The 18,475-nt window shown below is 38.9% G+C and overlaps 1 protein-coding gene across 4 annotated transcripts in view; it reads left to right on the top strand.

Moving 5' to 3' along the window:
• Pak1 (p21 (RAC1) activated kinase 1) overlaps window positions 1–18,475 on the top strand; it is a 120,119-nt gene that overhangs the window by 72,326 nt on the left and 29,318 nt on the right. For all 4 annotated transcript variants that reach the window (XM_040728245.1, XM_040728251.1, XM_040728241.1 and 1 more), the window contains exons 3-5: window positions 10,267–10,367; window positions 10,867–11,014; window positions 16,633–16,670. In XM_040728245.1, the coding sequence (XP_040584179.1) occupies window positions 10,267–10,367; window positions 10,867–11,014; window positions 16,633–16,670 (287 nt within the window). The remainder of the gene's footprint in view (window positions 1–10,266; window positions 10,368–10,866; window positions 11,015–16,632; window positions 16,671–18,475) is intronic.

Below are 18,475 nucleotides of genomic sequence, written 5' to 3'. Positions count from 1 at the left end.
CAATGATGGGGTTATAGATGCACATGGACATACTTTGTTTTTTGACATGGGTGCAGGGGATTTTAACTCAGATACTCATTCTTAGTAGCCATCACTCTTACCCACTGAACTGTCACTCCAGCCTCTTTGTTTGTTTTTAAAGAAAATTCCCATCTAAAACAACAGGATAGAAGTAGTACCTTCATACATCTTTGCAACTGAAGGAGTAGTTTACGTGCCAAGAATTTAGATATCTGTGTTGTAATCTTGCTTATTCCACAAGCTGGCTGTCAGGTTTGTGTCAGTGACTTCTTTGTAGATGTCAGTGCTTCCATCTAAAAAATGAGAGAGCCAGAGCTAGTTTCTTTTAGTTCTTCAACTCTGTATTTATATAGATGCGATATTGCAAAATGCTATTGGATCAGGTTTGTCTATTTAGGTAGAAAGAAACCATTGTGAGCTATTTTTATTGGTGATAGAACTGTAGACCTGGAGGTTCTTCTGGAAACTTGATTGAGTATCCCTAGGCCAAAATTTGGTCTGAAAAATAAATCTTATCCACAAGATTAAGTCTGCATCTTTGTAGGTTGAAAGCAGTTGCAAGAAGTTCTTGCAAGATGACCCAATAGGCTGTATTTTATTTTTTAACTATGGACTTTCTATAGATTCCCTTAGTACATTGGTTTTACTCCTTGTATGTATGTATATATGTATATCAAGATGAAAAAAAACTGGCTGAGTTCCATCAGTTTAGTTTGGAATCTTAGTTGAGCTAGCAATCTATTACTCAACTGCAGGATACATGACAGTGCTAGCAGGCTTTGCCATGCTCTGCCTTCATATAGTATTTGAGGAGTGATGCAAGCTGCTTAGAAAACTAGTCTTGAAATATTGAGATCTGCCCCCACATTAACTCTGTCATTTATTATTTTTAAATATCTTAATTATAGAGTCATCTGAAAAGTAGAAGTAACATAATTCATGCCCATCTTATATCAGTAGTAAGCACTTGTATACCACTCTATGTCATGAATGTAAAAGTATTTTCTAAACTATAAGACTATATAGATGTTGCTGGAGTTTCTTTCCAGGCTGGTCCCATAGCCATTTGGCTGCAAATAAACACACAGATGCTATATTAATTATAAAATGTTTGGTTGATGGCTAGGGCTTCTTACTGGGTAGCATTCTCTTAATTAGTAACCCATAATAACTAATCTATACATTTCTACATGACCTTTTCTTACCAGAGAACATCTGGCACTTCCTATCGTCCTAGTTTCTCCTCTGCCCTCCTCTCTCTCTTCACTCCTTCCTTTTGTAGCCCTGCCTATCCTTCCTGCCTGGCTATTGCTCAAGCAGTGTTTTACTCATCAACCAATTAGAGAAACATATATACAGAAGGGCATCCCCCCATCATCTCCTCTTTTCTATCTAGGTAAAAAGAAAGATTTTAACTTTAACATAGTGAAATTATATATAACAAAATAGTTATCAAGTAAGAACTATAGTTAACAATTTTTTATCATATTTTTATGAGTCTAAAGTTTTGTATGTAACTTGTCTTTTATCATTACTAAGGCAAACCATAATCATAACTATCTGTCTTCAACTCCATCAAAGACCACAGAAGGATAACATGAACTCTAGAGACATCTCACTGCCTGGACAGTCACCTAAAGTTCCTCTGTAACTTTGGAGTATCCATCTTCAGTCCATAGGCAATAGTGTATCTAGAAGACTTCTCAGTGAAGCAGGAAATTTTAAGCTGTCCACCTGTATTGGCAGTTTGTCAGTCATTTTTCTTTGTGTCCTGTACAATGTCTGGCAGACTCTTCCATGAAGCAGGAACCCTGAAGGACTGCCCCACTTAGTTTTGGCAAATTCAGCAGTCACTTTCCTGTGGATCCTAATTTTTCCAGTTTGGACAGCATACAGTTAAACAGTCCAGGCAAGAGCAGTTTCTTGCCCAAATGGCTAGTTTTGCCATATTGAAGGCAAACTCCATAAGTTTCTTTGATTCCCATCTTCTTCTCGAAAGTAATTGGTGTTGCTAGGAGCAGTTGTGTCTCACTATCATAAAAACCCTAAAAAATCATTTTAAATGCCATATTCTGTAGGTCTTTGAAAGATTTGAAGAATATCTATCCATCTCAAATATATCTCTGTATATCTAGAAAACCTAATTAACATAATTATAGGTTTTTATTATTGGTGACTACATATAATCTGTGTTTAATTATACATTATATTTTTAAAAGAGCTGTATAAACACAATAGCTAAACAAGAGGAGAAATATACCTATAACAAATTGACCTTAAATTTGTATCAATAAAACAAAATACACACCAATACAAAGTATTTATTTCTAGACTGTGATCATTAGCCATTTATAATCAACCCTGTTTAAATGAAAAAAAACTGTAAACAATATTTGGGAATTTGAGCATCATTCTTTCCAAACTGCTTCCTGCTGTTTGGGGGCACTGTCAATACCATGGGGATCCTTAGAAACCTGGCAAAATCCTGGCTGTAGTAGTCTGAGGCTGCATTATCTCAGTTGTTTTGGATGTTGGATTACTTGGGAGACTGCTTCAGGGGCTCTTGCTTCACCAAACCATGTTAGTCTGGAAGGAATACATCTTCTGTGGAAACAAAAACAAAATCTCTTTTTCAAAGTAACATGTCCTTAGGCTTAAATTTAGAATTCAAGGCATTTTCAAAGTGTATAGGTTGGATTAATCAAACAGCATTTATAATCAAAGGTCTTTTAGGAGCTGTTGCTCTTTCCTTAGCAATCAAACAAAGACAATACAATATCATATACAGCATCCAGACTCTGTATTTTCCATCTTTATGTGACCTTTATATTACTCTATTTTCTTTATTTCTTTTTTTCGTTTTTTGAGACAGGATTTCTCTGTTTAACTTTGGATGCCCCTGAACTCTCTCTGTTTACCAGGGTGGCCTTGATATCACAGAGATCTGCTTGCCCCTGCCTCCCTAGTGCTGGGATTAAAGGCATATGCCACCACACTCAGCTACTTCCTTCCTTCCTTCCTTCCTTCCTTCCTTCCTTCCTTCCTTCCTTTCCTTTTTCTTTCTTCCTTTCTCTCTCTTTTTTAAAAAGGACTTTCTCTATCCTTTTTCTTTTCTCTCCCAAGCCTACATATATTTTTAAACATACTGTAAACCCGTTAGAGGTTTTACTATATATCTGTTTTTTTTTTTTTTTCTGGCCACAAGTCATTTATCTGTCAAACTATATGGCTAAGATTAAAGCAGATGTTTTAGCTACTGGCTTTCCAACGTGGCAGGAGTTGTGTTTCTGGCCAACACTGGGAGCTGTGCTCACTGCCTTGGTCTATGCTGTCATCAAGCAGCATGCTGCTGACCGCTCATAAATACCATTTAATTGTTTGGTAACAGCACCTCTTTTCTTTTGTTTGTTTTGTTTTTTTGATACAGGGTTTCTCTGTATTGCTTTGGAGCCTGTCCTAGAACTCGCTCTGTAGACCAGGCTGGCCTCAAACTCACAGAGATTTGCCTGCCTCTCCCTCCCAAGTACTGGGATTAAAAGCATGCACTACCAAGGCCCTCCTGGGTAGCAGTACCTCTTAAAAGACCCCTGGGGGTTTTGCTGCTATCCCTGAGTCAAGAAGCCTCCCTTAAAGGAGCTTCGAGCCTCTGCTTGTCTCTAGCAAACAGAGCCCACCTGAGAAAATGCTGCTACCAAGAAGCTATTCTTGACTTTGTTTTTTGTTTTAAAAATCCCTTTTTAAGCATTTGTCATGTTTTACATGTAAATTCTTGCCCCAAGTCTGGATGCCATTGGTGACAGAGGTTTCTGTCCCGCTAGGTTCTACCGCCCTTCAACTCCAAATAAGCATGCAGAGACATATTAATTATAAAATTTTGGCTGATGTCTAGGGCTTCTTACTGGCTAGCACTTTCTTAATTATTAACCCATAACTACTAATCTATGTGTTTCTACATGGCCTTAGCTTACCAGAGAATGCCTGGCATATCCTATCTTCCCGTTCTCTATATAGTATTTCTCCTTGGCCTCCCTCTCTCCACTCCTTCATTTCATAGCCCCGCCTATCCTTCCTGCCTGGCTATTGGCCAAACAGTGTTTTATTCATCAACCAATAAGAGAAACATATACAAAAGGACATTCCCCCATCATACATATATGATGTTAACTTATTTTTATTAAATCTCATTCATTCTTTTGGTTGATACCCATATCTAACACCCACAACTTATTTTCAATAAGAAGGCTGAAGCTTAGAGAATAGTAAACAATGACCAAGGTCTTATTGGTGTAAAGTGAGAGGAAAGTATAGAGCTAGTCTTCCTAAAGTGTCTATTGCATCATACCTCTGTTAGTTGTTCTCAACACTTGATTACATATTGGGCCCATACGTGGTGCTTCTAATAAGTATATATCTGCTCCTACTCAGATGTTGGAGGCATAATTTCTTTTTTTTAACTTTTTTTTAAATTTTAATTTTAAATAGCTTGTTTTACATGTCAATCCCAGTTCCCTTTCCCTCCCCTCCTCCCGCACCCCCCATCCTCCCATCCTCCCACCCTATTGCCAATTCCTTCCGCATAGGGGATATCTAGAGTCTATCATTTCATTCAGGGTAGGGTCCAGGCACTTCCCTAAGAGTCCAGGCAGAGAGAACAACCCTCTTTGTGTTATGGACACACGATGTCTGTTAGAATTCGAGGGATAAACACTGATGCACTGCTCAGGACCCCATAGGTAGCCCAGGCCTCCTCATTGACTCTCACATTCAGGGGGTCTGGATCGGTCCCATGCTGGCCTCCCAGCTGTCGGTCTGGGGTCCAAGAGCTCTCTCCTGTTCGGATCAGCTGTCTCTGCTGGTTTTGCCAGTCCATTCTTTGCCAATTTGCTCTTCGCTCCTCTCTCTGTGTCGCTGGGTTCCTTGGGTTCTGTTCAGTATTTAACTGTGGGTGTTTGCCTCTGCTTCCATCATTCACTGGATGAAGGCTCCAGGATGGTTATAGACATCAAGTTCACTATCAGGAATAGGCATTCAAGGTGGTCTCTACACTATTGCTTAGCTTGCCAATTGGTGTCATCCGTTTAGATCACTAGAGGTCACAATGGTGCCTGATCTGTCTTCTAACCTATGATTCCCTCTTCCCCCTATCCTACCCCCCAGTCGACCTTCCTGTTCCTCCAAGTCCTACTCTCTCTCCCACTTCTCCCCCTCTCTATTTCCCAGGTCCCCCTCCCCCCACCCCTCGCCGTGTTTCCCATCTGTTCAGAGGATCTTGCCTCATTTCTCTTCTCATGGGTACCATGTATATCTTTTAGGTTCTTTCCTGTTTCCCAGACTCTCTGTCAGTAGAAGTGCAGACTGGCACTCTCCTGATCCATGTTTAAAATCCATATATGAGTGAGTACATACCATGTTTGTCTTTTTGTGACTGGGTTACCTCATTCAGGATGGTTTCTTCCAGCGCTATCCATTTACCTGCGAATTTCAAGATTCCATTGTTTTTTTCTGCTGAGTAATACTCCATTGTGTAAATGTACCACATTTTCTCTATCCACTCTTCAGTTGAGGGGCATCTAGGTTGCTTCCAGGTTCTGGCTATTACAAATAATGCTGCTATGAACATAGTGGAGCAGATGCCCTTGTTGTATGAATTTGCCTCCTTTGGATATATGCCTAAGAGTGGAATTGCTGGGTCTTGTGGTAGATTGATTCCCATTTTCCTGAGGAATCTCCATTCTACTTTCCAAAGTGGCTGTACGAGTTGGCACTCCCACCACCAGTGGAGGAGTGTTCCCCTCTCTCCACATCCTCTCCAGCATAAATTGTCTTCGGTGTTTTTGATTTTAGTCATTCTGACAGGAGTAAGATGATATCTCAGAGTTGTTTTGATTTGCATTTCCCTGATGGCTAAGGATGTTGAGCACTTTCTTAAGTGTCTCTTGGCCACTTTAGCCTCCTCTATTGAGAATTCTCTGTTTAGTTCTGTACCCCACCTTTTGATTGGATCCTTTGGTGTTTTGGAGACTTGTTTCTTGAGTTCTTTGTAAATTTGGGAGACTAGCCCTGTGTCAGATGTGGGGTTAGTGAATATCTTTTCCCATTCTGTGGACTGCCTTTCTGTCTTGTTGACTGTGTCCTTTGCCTTACAGAAACTTTTTAGTTTCATGAGGTCCCATTTGTTAATTGTCGATCTCAGTGTCTGTGCCACTGGTGTTATGTTCAGGAAGTGGTCTCCTGTACCAACTCGTTGAAGAGTATCTCCCACTTTCTCTTCTAAAAGTTTCAGTGTGGCTGGATTTATGTTGAGATCTTTGATCCATTTGGACTTAAGTTTTGTACAAAGCGATAAACATGGATCTATCTGCAGTCTTCTGAATACCAGTACCCAGTTATGCCAGCACCATTTGTTGAAAATGCTTTCTTTTTTCTAGTGTATAGTTTTAGCTACTTTGTCAAAAATCAAGTGTTCATAGGTGTGTGGGTTAAAATCAGGGTTTTCAATTCAGTTCTATTGGTCTACCTGCCTATTTTTGTGCCAATACCAAGCTGTTTTCAGGACTATACCTCTATAATAGAACTTGAAGTCAGGTATGGTGATGCCTCCTCAAGTTCCTTTATTGTATAGGGTTGTTTTGGATATCCTGGGCCTTTTGTTTTTCCATATAAAGTTGATTAATGTTCTTTCCAGGTCTGTGAAGAATTGTGCCGGAATTTTGATAGGGATTGCATTGAATCTGTAGACTGCTTTTGGCAAGATTAACATTTTTATTATGTTGATCCTACCAATCCAAGAGCATGGGAGATCTTTCTATTTTCTGATATCCTCTTTGCTTTCTTTCATTAAAGACTCAAAGTTCTTGATATACAGGTCTTTTACTTCCTTGGTTAACATTATCCCCAGATATTTGATGCTGTTTATGGCTATTGTAAAGGGTGAGGTTTCTCTGATTTCTTTCTCAGTCACTTCAAAGACAAGGCTGTCCACTCTCTCCATATCTCTTCAATATTGTACTTGAAATCCTAGCTACAGCAATAAGACAACAAAAGGAGATAAAGGGGATACAAATAGGAAAAGAAGAAGTCAAACTTTCACTATTTGCAGATGAAATGATAGTTTACATAAAACTCTGCAAGGGAACTCCTAGAGCTGATAAACACCTTCAGCAAAGTGGCAGGATACAAGGTAAACTCAAAAAAATCAGTGGCCCTAGTATATACATAATTTCTAGTGTTGTATTTCTAAGGGAAATAAGAATGAAAAGTTCTTTACATTACAGTAGTGGTTTAGATTAGAGCTGGTAGTGGGTGGTGTCTGTGAGCATTACCTAATGCTAACCTTTAGGATGGCCTCAGTTTGTGCTTGATGGAATGCATAAATGATTGGAAGGAGAAGCTGTAATTGAAGGCTTATAGTAGGTGGTGCTGAGTTACAGAATTCCATGTGGGAAAGCATGGTTCCTGTGGTTAGGATTTGGAGTCTTTGGTTTATTCTAAGAAATCGTATGGCTGCATTTAATGAAAAAGTGAAATTCTCTGAGCTTAGGAAGAAGTTAGTGAAGTTAATTTTAGCACTGAATTACATCGGTGTTTATCTCAAGTTTGGAATGTTTTACTGCCTCTTGCTCAAATCAGTTCTGTTGAGCCAATGAGAGGTACTGTTTAAAATTAGCTTAAAAAATAGGGTTAATGGCTCTTGCTAAAATTTTAATATCTGTGGTAAAACATGGAATTTTGTAGTCAGCTGATTTTCTCAAGCTAAGCCCAGGCTGGACTAAGCCAGAGACAGGAGGATAGGTGAGGTTGCAAGCTTTTTTCCTATGTTATTTCCTTAAATGTAAGACCTCTATTTAGAAATCAAGGTAGGTCTTTCTCCTTTCTGTCTTCAGTCATATTTGAATTCTCTATCTTAATCAGCTTATTGAGAAATCTTACTTCAGTAATTGCTAATATTAATGATAATTCATGTTTTTAAGGTTCTCTAGTTTATAAAGCTATTATATATTTTAATTGATTCACACAATAATAAGAAAAGTAAATTGTCCTGGGTTTCTTTTTTTATTATTATTCTCTTCACTCTGTTTTCTTACCAAATCGTACCATCTGATACTTTCATCACTGTGTTGGATACTACAAGTGGTGATGGGAACCACCCATATTTTGTTTTTAATTTCAGAAGAGAAGCATCCGATATTTTATAACTGTCTTAAGTAGTTACTAGCTAGGCAGAGACAGGGAAGGACATTCCAGAAACACAGAAAATAAGCAAAGGCCTAGGGCAGTCAGCAGTGTGCTCTGGATTTTCCCTGCTTTCCACATACCAGAAAGCCAACCAACTCTGATAATCTCTTACTAGACATATACTATGACTTGGAGATTGAGAAACAAAGCAGAAATAAGAAAATCTATGCTCCTGGGGGTTCAATAGCCCAAGGCCACAAACCCCCACCTCTCTAACTACTGTAGAAGAAAAAGTGAGCAACAAGTAGGCAGTGGGAGCTTGTGAGATGTATTCAGAGGCTATAGGTAGAGAGAAGAGTAGCTGGTAGAGATAGAGCTAACTTCAGAATTAGCCCTTCCCTCCTTATGAGTTACATGGTTTCATTTCTCTGGCATTCTTTTCTATAAACTACTTGTTCCCTAAGCTACTCTCTGTCTCTCTGTCTCTCTCTCTCTATTTTTTTTTTTTTTTTTGGAGACAGGGTTTCTCTGTGTCTTTGAAGGCTGTCCTGGAACTAGCTCTTGTAGACCAGGCTGGCCTCAATCTCGCAGAGATCCATCTGTCTCTGTTTCTCTAGTGCTGGGTTTAAAGGCATGCGCCAACATCGCCCGTGCTACCCTTTCTCTTGATCTTTACTATCATAATTCCTTCTGGACTTAACATCCATGACTGTGATATGATATTATTTACTTTATTTATATACAATGGAAATAATTTATAAATCATAATAAGATGTATAAATATGTTCAAATCTAAATAAAACAATATAATTTTATTTCTCTAAAACCTTTTAAGGGATTAACTTAGAAGGAATTTAGAAATAGAAAGCCATGTGATACAGAAAACATTTCCAAAGCACTGCCACATGTCCTATACATTCTAACTTTGAGTAGACAGATGCAATTATCTCATAAGTGACTGTTCGTCTGGGGCCATGGTATGACCCTTAGCCTTCTCCTTCTCAAAACAGCTGTTCTAGAAGGGAAATTGCCAAGTATATAAATAGTCTAACCCTTAGCAACTGGCATGTAGACAAGAGGTTCTTTTTATTTTCTCAATATATGTTTTTATTTAAATTAGAAACATGAATGTTTCACATGTCAGTCCCAGCTCCCTCTCCCACCCCTCCTCCCTTGTCCCTCCACCAGCTCCCCAACCCCCCACCCAATCCTCACATCATTCCCCAGGGAGGGTGAGACTCTCCTTGGGGGGATCTCTAAAGTCTGTCGTTTCATCCAGGGCAGGACCTAGGCCCTTCCCCATGTGTCCAGGCTGAGAGAGCACCCCTGACAAGAGGTTCTTAATGAAGCTACTAAAGAAAGCATTCTTTGGGACCAAACCTGGGTTCAAACCCAGCCCTTGCTAGTTATATTGATAAATACTCTGTGTTCTGATCTATAAGCAGGTAGTAGTAGTGTTTAGCTTGTAAAATTGTAACAATAAAGGGAAACTACATATAGTATATATACATGGTAAGTTTTTGATGTTATTTCTCATTATATCTGAGTACATTTTCTTAAATCAACTTGCAGTTCTTCAGCAGTGATAGAGTAGAAGAATGTAAGGGCCTTGGCTTTTATTTCACTTGCATAATGACTAGGCAGATCTATGCCACAATCTCCTAGTCTACAAATGAAAGTTGACTCTCAAGCTGGTGGTGATTATGTGAGATAATATATATGAAATGCCTTTCAAAAGCTATGGAATATCATTTTCAGGAAACAGTGTAGTTACAGCGCTTTGAGGGTGCTTCTCTTCTGATACATAGACTATTGTGAAATGTGAAAGCTAGATGGGCCCTTAAGATCATCCTGCCATCTTCTCATCATTTGGATGGGAAAGCAATGATCCAGACGTATATATTATGGTGAGGAAGAGCTAAAAATGACATGGACTGTAGATCTTTCCCCCTCCCACTTTATAGCCTCTGGGCTCTATAACTATATATGCAAACTTGCTCTTCACAGGCTTACTGAAAAGCTAAAATAAGCCCAGAAACTGAAGAATATCCCTCTTATTTTATTTTATAGCAAATAAAAAGAAGGAGAAGGAGCGGCCAGAGATTTCTCTCCCTTCAGATTTTGAGCATACAATTCATGTTGGTTTTGATGCTGTCACAGGGGAGTTTACGGTAAGTCCTTGTGTCAGTCTTAGAGTTTGGGCTGTATGCTATTAGGTTCAGTTCTTTCTTGTCTCTCTAAAGCTTCCTTCTCTGCCAGAGGTGTTTCAAGAACACTTTCATAAGCTCATATTTCTCTTTTAATTGTCTTGGTTTGTTTGCAGTATTTTGGGATTGAAAACTAGCCCCTGCACATACATACTGTGTAAAGGCTTTACCATTGAGCTGCATCATCAACCCAAACACAGCAAGCTCTAGGTAGAGTACTGATGCAGGAGTAAATCAGACTTGGTCCCTGCTCTGAAGGAGGTAAAGGCTGGTGATGGAACAGACCTTTTAAGGAAGATACATAAAAGGAGCTTGTGTAAAATTTGAGGGACAAGGGATATGAGAAAGGGATAACAAACAGGCTCATTTTTATCTGCTAGCAGACATCAAGGTTTGATCTGATATTCTTTTAGGGTCTTCTATATCCATGTCTTCCTGAAAACCTTTCATGTCTTTCTTTTAGGGAATGCCAGAACAGTGGGCCCGTTTGCTTCAAACATCAAATATCACAAAATCAGAACAGAAGAAAAACCCACAGGCTGTTCTGGATGTGTTGGAGTTTTATAACTCTAAGAAGACCTCCAATAGTCAGAAGTACATGAGTTTTACAGGTATGAAGATTGTGTCCACCCCTATGGAGGGTCTCACCCTCCCTGGGGGAATGAGGGGATAACGGGGGGGGGGGGTTGGGGGGAGGGCACGGGAGGATGGGAGGGAATGGGAGAGGGACCTGGAACTGACTTGTGAAGCAACCTTGTTTCTTGTCTAAATTTAAACTGGAAAATAAAATAAAAAAAATAATTGAAAAAAAAAAAAAAGATTGTGTCCATGGTAATCCAGCAGGAGAAGCTCCCGCATGCCTGTTGCTTAGCAAGAAGAAAGTGCCAAGAGTGCAATGGCACTCACTAAAATGTGATTCGGAAATGACAGTTGAGATGAAAACTTCTGTCTTAGTTATTGTTTTATTTCTGTGAAGAGATTCCATGACCACAGCAACTCTTTTTTTCCCCTCAATATATGTTTTTATTTAAATTAGAAATGTGCATGCTTCGCATGTCAATCCCAGCTCCCTCTCCCACTCCTCCTCCCTACCCAATCTCCACACCATTCCCCATGGAGGGTGAGACCTTCCAGGAGGGGATCTTTGGAGTCTGTCATTTCATCCAGGGCAGGACCTAGGCCTTCCCCATGTGTCTAGGTTGAGAGAGCATCCCTTCATGTGGAATGGGATCCCAAAGTTCATTCGTATGCCATGGTAAACACTGATCTACTACCCAAGGCCCTAGATGTTTCTGAGGCCTCCTCACTGACATTACCTTGAGGGAGTCTGGATCAGTCCCCTGCTGGCCTCTCAGCCATCAGTCTGGGCTTCAATAGCTCCCTCTTGTATGGTCAGCTGTCTTTGGACCATACCAACTCTTATAAAGGGAAGATATTTAATTGGGGCTGGCTTACAGTTTCAGAGTTTTAGTCCATTATCATCATAGTGCCACATGGTAGTGTGCGGGCAGACATGGTGCTGGACAAGGAGCTGAAAGTTCTACATCTTGACCTACAGGTAGCAGAAGGAGACTGTGTCATAGTGGGCATAGCTTGAACATAGGAGACCTCAAAGCCCAATCCCACAGTGATACATTTCCTTCAACAAGGCCACACCTACTCCAACAAGGTCACACCTCCTAATATTGTCACTTCCTATGGGCCAAGTATTCAAACACATGAATCTATAGGGGCCATACCTAATCAAACCACCACAGCTCGTTTGTTTCTATTCTGAAACTGCATATGTTATTTTTACATTATGCATTTTATGGGGGTGGGGGCATGCATGCCGTGGTGAGCACATGGAGATCAAAAGACAGCTTCTAGGAGTAGACTCTTTCTACTGTGTGAGTTCTTGAGTTTGGACTCAGGTAGTCAGACTCAGTGGCAAGTGCCTTTACCCACTAAGTTATCTCACTGCTCCTGCATATATTAGTTTTAAAAGAGTCGGAATTGTATAAAAGGAACATAGACTTCTACATAGTTATAAAACATCTAGTTAATGTCATTATTTCTGATATCATTACTTAGTAACATTAATGAGTATCTTTTAAGTTTCAACCCCAGTTTCTCCTTTAAGAAACTCTTTTTGAGCTAGCTTGGGCTGGTTTAGTCTTAGAACTCACAGTAATCCTTTAATATCAGCCTTCAGAATGCTGGGGTTACAGATATGAGCCATCATATCCTGCATAAAGGGCTACATTTTATCACTTGAATGGAAGTCAGGTCTTTACTAATTATAAATGTTCTTTATATGCACTTTCTGTGAAAGGGATTATGTGTTTGGTAGTGAAATTGGGATTAGAACTTGGGTCTTTTACTCTTAGCCCCATGTCTTTTGAATTACTAGTTGCTTCTACTAATTTTATTTGGAGCATGTTCTTCCATAGCAGAAGTATTTTTCTTTTTCTAGGCTAACTTATAAAAAAGTCCATATTTCTGGAAACTTGTCTTTTTTTAAGATTTATTTACTCATATGTCTGTGTGCTGTGTATTCATGAACACAAGAAGACAGCAGATCCTACTATAGATGGTTGTGAGCTACCATATGGGTGCTGGGAATTGAACTCAACCTTTGGAAGGGGAGTCAAGTGCTCTTAACCACTGAGCCATCTCTCCAGCCCCCAAAACTTGTCTTCTTTATAGCATCTTCCAAGAGTTAAAGCAAAGCTGGGCATTGTGATGCATTCTTGTAATTCCAGGTAGGTGTGATAAGGGAGGATTAGGAATTAAATGTCCTCTTTTCTATCTAGCAAGTTCTAGGCCAACCTTGGCCTAGAAAAACGCAACATAACAAAATCAAGGGGTGAAAATAGAACACTAGACAAAGAATATATACCAGTTCCTCACTGCAGATATGAAACACAGAGAAGACCTTCGTAGTGTGCCTAAATAGTGTCAGTCCTGGCTTCTGGTGCTCTTTGTTTCTGCAGCCTCCTTCAAAAGCAGGGTTGTTGGAGAAGGTGAGAGTCATGATGAACTAGCAGACTTTGAAAGACCATTTCCCCAGCTAGTATCTGGCTCATATCAAAGGGTACAGATGGTTGGATGATGGACTGCAGCTTCACTCACACACGCTGCCACAGTAGTACTCAGGAGAGGCCATGCATCTTCCCAGCAGCATTTCCTTCCTCTCATCTGTCCCTACTGTGTCTGTCTGTTTTCTTCCATTGAAGGATTAGATAATTCTGAGGAGGAATTGGGGTGAGGGGTGGCTATGATCAGGAAAGTGGAACTTATGTTTAACGAGTTGATTACAGAGACATCATATTGGAAGCTATTTTCTATATCCATGTATATAGATGTAAGGAAGTTGCATGTATGCATATGGATCATTGCCCCTGAGGACTTGTATATGATTGAAATTATAGTTCCTTTACGTATTTATTGTGAATAAGTGTATAGTTATACACATTCACGTAATTATATATATGGTCATCTATACATGCATATTTAAATTATAGTTATTGTATTTCCACAGATACATGTGCATATTTTACTTTTGTGTATTAACATAGGCACACATGTATGTGCATCCATGTAGGATTTAAAATTTTCTTTTTTTTAATCTTTTTTTTTTTTTTTTTTTTTTTGGTTTTTCGAGACAGGGTTTCTCTGTGGCTTTGGAGGATGTCCTGGAACTAGCTCTCATAGATCAGGCTGACCTCGAACTCACAGAGGTCTGCCTGCCTCTGTCTCCCGAGTACTGGGATTAAAGTCATGTTTCACCACTGCCTGACTTCTTCCATATTGTTAATTAAGCTAATACCATATCAATTTGCGTATGCTCACTTGTGACTTGCCTCTTATGATTCTTATGTGGCATATAGGAATTGTCTGAGCAAAAATTTACTAACCCCATTTTATAGACTCAAAAAAGTTAATTAGTTTTATAACTTGCTCATTATGGTGAAAGTGACATATTTCTTATTTCTTTTCATTTGATTTTTGTTTTTGTTTTTAAAGACAGGGTTTCTGTGTGTAGCCTTGGAGCCTGGCTGGACTCGAACTCACAGAGATCCGCCTTCCTCTGCCTCCTGAGTGCTGGGATTAAAGTTATGCGCCATCACTGCCCAGCTCTTATTTTTATTTTAGTTACTTTTTTTTTTTTTTGAGGCAGGGTCCCATTATATAGTCATACTGGCTTCAACCTCAGAGAGATCCCTCCTGCTTCTACCTCCTGAGTGCTGGGATTAAAGGCATGTGCCACCACACTGGCTTTGGAAGTGTGTTTTTAAGTTAAACCTCTAAACACTATGCTCTTGATAATCCACACAACTCTCTAGTCCCTTTTATTATTTTGGCTAAGTTTTCTGTGACATTTGATTTTCTATACCAATTAATGTTAAGGAGAAAGCAGACTAAATTGATGTACCACCCAAGGTTTAGCTCTACTTTGACACAAATTGATAGGACCTTTTACCAGTATCTTTGTCTTTTTGAACTACAGTTCCCTCATTTGTAAAGTAAAGGGTTTGGAAGTATTTTCTAATCTTTTCATTTTATGCTTTAAAATTCAATTTTGGTCAATAGAAATTATATATACAGAGTCTTTATAAGGAGAAATGTTTACTTATAATATTATTCATTCATATGTGTACATGTGTGTGATCAGAGGATAACTTGCAGTTCATTCTCTCCTACCATGAGGGATGAATTGAACTCAGGTCATCAGATCTGAGTGACAAGTGTCTTTACCTGCTGAACCATCAGACCAACCTCAGTTACTTGTTTTTATATGGTATCAGAGGTATTTTATAACCGTAAGTGCAGGAAGGTATAATTTTACTCTGCTAAGCTTATACCATTTTTTTTTGGAAGAGCAAAGCAAATTAATTATATTTAAATTATGTTTTGGATTGGGTTCTTCAGAGCTTAGCCATCTAGCTAAGTAACATTTTTTGTTAGTTTTTGTTTTGTTTATAGATAAAATTTTATTTTATGTGTGTGAGTTAAGTTTGTGTACCATATTCATGAATGGAGCCTGGGGAGGCTAGAAGAGGATGTCAGAGCCCCTGGAACTGGAATTTAAGTTGTTTGTGAACCACCTTGGGGTGCTGGGAACCAAACCTGAGTCATCTGCAAGAGTGAACAGGGTTTGCTTTAAGAGCATATTGTCATAGATTGCTTTGCTTCCTACTTTGTGGATTCTTTATTTGCTGTAGAGCCAAAGAGTCTTACTAGGCCATTTTTTTGTGACAGAATTGGGATCTTGGATGTTCTTTGGTCTGGGTTCTTGATGACAAATATGTCAGATTTGGTAGAATGTTTTTCTAATCCCATTGGTGATGAACTGGCAAGTAAATTTTTAGAATTTAAAGAAACTAATCAAAGAAGACACCTGGTCTTTAAATTTCTTTTCTTTTTTGCTAAAATCTTTTATGAGTCTCTCTTTTATGAAATCTGAGATATCACTGGTTGTAAGATGACAGTTATTTTATATACTACTCAAAGTTGGTTCACCAGACTGTGAAATGTCTTGAATGAATGATGGTCCTATGTTGCACATACGTATTTGTGCACAAGACAAGCTTGGGTATCATTCCTTGGGCCCTGTACTTGTGTTTTCAAGACAAGGTCTCTCACTGACCTGGAATTCATCTAGTAGTTTGGCCAGGGACGGAATTCATCTAGTAGTTTGACCAGGGACCTATGTATCAGTCTCTGCTTTTCCAGTACTGGGATTATAATCATGTATAACCACACTCAGTTTTTTTGTTTACATCCTTGCATTTATTTGCACAACAAGTACCTTACTTATTGAGCTAGTTCCCAGACTCTGAAAGATCCTTTCTGAAAGCTGAAGCTGTAGATTGGTCATGATTTTATGTAAGTGACTCAAAAACATAGAGCATGGATTCCTTACCTTTATCTTAGAATATAGGACATTTTCTTGACCATTGAAAACTCATGATGTGGGTACTGTTATAGCAACTGGGCAAATTAAGTAATTTGTCTCTTCTCTCAATTATGAAGTCTATTAAAGTGAATATAATAATAATACCCAGAGCCATATTAAAGGTCAAAGGAGACCTGATAGGTATAATGTCCTTCTGCTCTCTGGACCAGTTATAGTATTACCATTCTCTGGACCTGGCAAGTGCTTGGCCAGATAGATTTCCTTAGCAATCAGAAAAGGGTTAACTATACTTGTTTACTAAATCTTTTGTCTCTATTCTTTTTACAGATAAGTCAGCTGAAGATTATAATTCTTCTAACACTTTGGTAAGTCTGTATTTCCTCCATTCTGACATAAGTGGGTATGGAAGTAAGGTTCAGGATAGTGTGGTAGAGACAGAGCCTGGGCCTTGGAGATGCTCACCTTGGTCACTGCTAGCCTTAGATTCTCTTTCTACAGTAAAGGAACTAGAGTGATGAAGTGTTACCCTATTTGACAGTATATCTCTTCCAGCTTTATAGTGTTGTAGAAATTATAACCTTAATACCAAAGATATAACTTTTAGGCTGTTTCATTTGTAGGTTTGAACATTGGGAAACCCAGTTTTCCTTTCTGTGGTACAGATTTCTCAACAGTAAAATGAGAATGATACAGTTTTCCTTAACTGTATGTGTTCCAGACACTTGCATTTAGAAAGGAATCTCTTCTTCTTCATCAGTAAGGCCTACATATATGAAGGGAACAGATTCTACTTATTTAAGAGAATCATTCTCCCATATGCGGCTGTAGTGGTGTTCCGTAACTTAAAGGATTATGAAAGGAATCACTGAAGAATGGATGGCTTTAAAAAGTCCCTCTATGACCCACATTTTAAAAGGTGCATTTTCTTTCATGGCAGTTATGATTAAAATAAGAGATGCTGATAACTTTGTCATATAAAAATAATATTTGGTCATATAAATAATAAACTGTGAGACATGTAAGAGAGTACTATTCTTTATATGGGGTGTTGTATCTTATAGAAAATTGTGGTTTTTTGTTTTTTGTGTTTTTTTTTTTTTTTTTTTTGGTTTTACGAGACAGGGTTTCTCTGTATTGTTTTGGAGGCTGTCGGTCCAGCCTGGCCTTGTACTCACAGAGATCTGCCTGCCTCTGCCTCCCGAGTGCTGGGATTAAAGGCGTGCGTCACTACCGCCCGGCTAGAAAATTGTTTATAGCCAGAGTTGGTAGCCAAGCCTTTTAATCCCAGCTACTTGACAGACTGAGGCAAGAAGAATTGAAAGTTTAAGTCCAACTTGAGCTATCAAATGAGTTCAAGGCCTGCTTGAGCGTCTTACAGAAATTGTCTCAAACAGACATTAAAAGATGGCTTGGGATATAGATGAGTGGTAGAGTACTTACTTATCATGTGAGAGTCTGTAGATTCAGTCCCCAGAACTGCAGAAAATAAAAGAATGGTGCTTATGCCATATTGGCTTACTGAACATTATTCTCTGCCAGGTCCTGTGTGATGCAGTAAGGCATTGTCCTAGACTTGCCCCTCCTAGTCTTATAGAGGCTATAAAGGCACATGCAGTTACAGCTCAATATGCTATAAACCTCTTGAGGTCAGGAGCTATATCTGTCTTATTAATTGCTTTCTTCTGACATTTGCTAAACATTTATTGAATGAAAGATTGGATGTGTTGGTGAAAACATCTCAATGTTAAAGTCTATGCTGAATGAATTATTTAGAGTAAGAATTACAGAGAGGAAGATATTCCAGATAGAAAATCGTATGCATGGGGAAAGAAGTTCACAAGGTATGTGTATTCTGGGAACTGCTAGTAGTTTGATATATCTGGAATGTAAAAATGTGCCGGAAGAGAGGTTGGCGGTAATGAGGCATAGTAAAATAGGCCAAGTCATGTAGGAGTTTGGCTTTCTGTATAAGGTAAGAATTTTAAAGAGGAGAATAGTAATATATAACACAGTACTGAGCCACTGTCAAACCTTGCTGTCAGCAGTCAGAGTCATTTATACTATTGGCAATTATGAAAAGAAAAGTTTGCTAGTCTGGTACTTTGTAATGTATTGGTCCTTTCTTACTCATTATCTCTTATTTTTCACAGCAGTGTAAAGGATTGTAATC

Source organism: Mesocricetus auratus, unplaced genomic scaffold (genome assembly GCF_017639785.1).
Source record: "Mesocricetus auratus isolate SY011 unplaced genomic scaffold, BCM_Maur_2.0 Super-Scaffold_4256, whole genome shotgun sequence".
NCBI classification, from domain to species: domain Eukaryota; kingdom Metazoa; phylum Chordata; class Mammalia; order Rodentia; family Cricetidae; genus Mesocricetus; species Mesocricetus auratus.
This window is presented reverse-complemented; position numbering and strand designations above follow the sequence as displayed.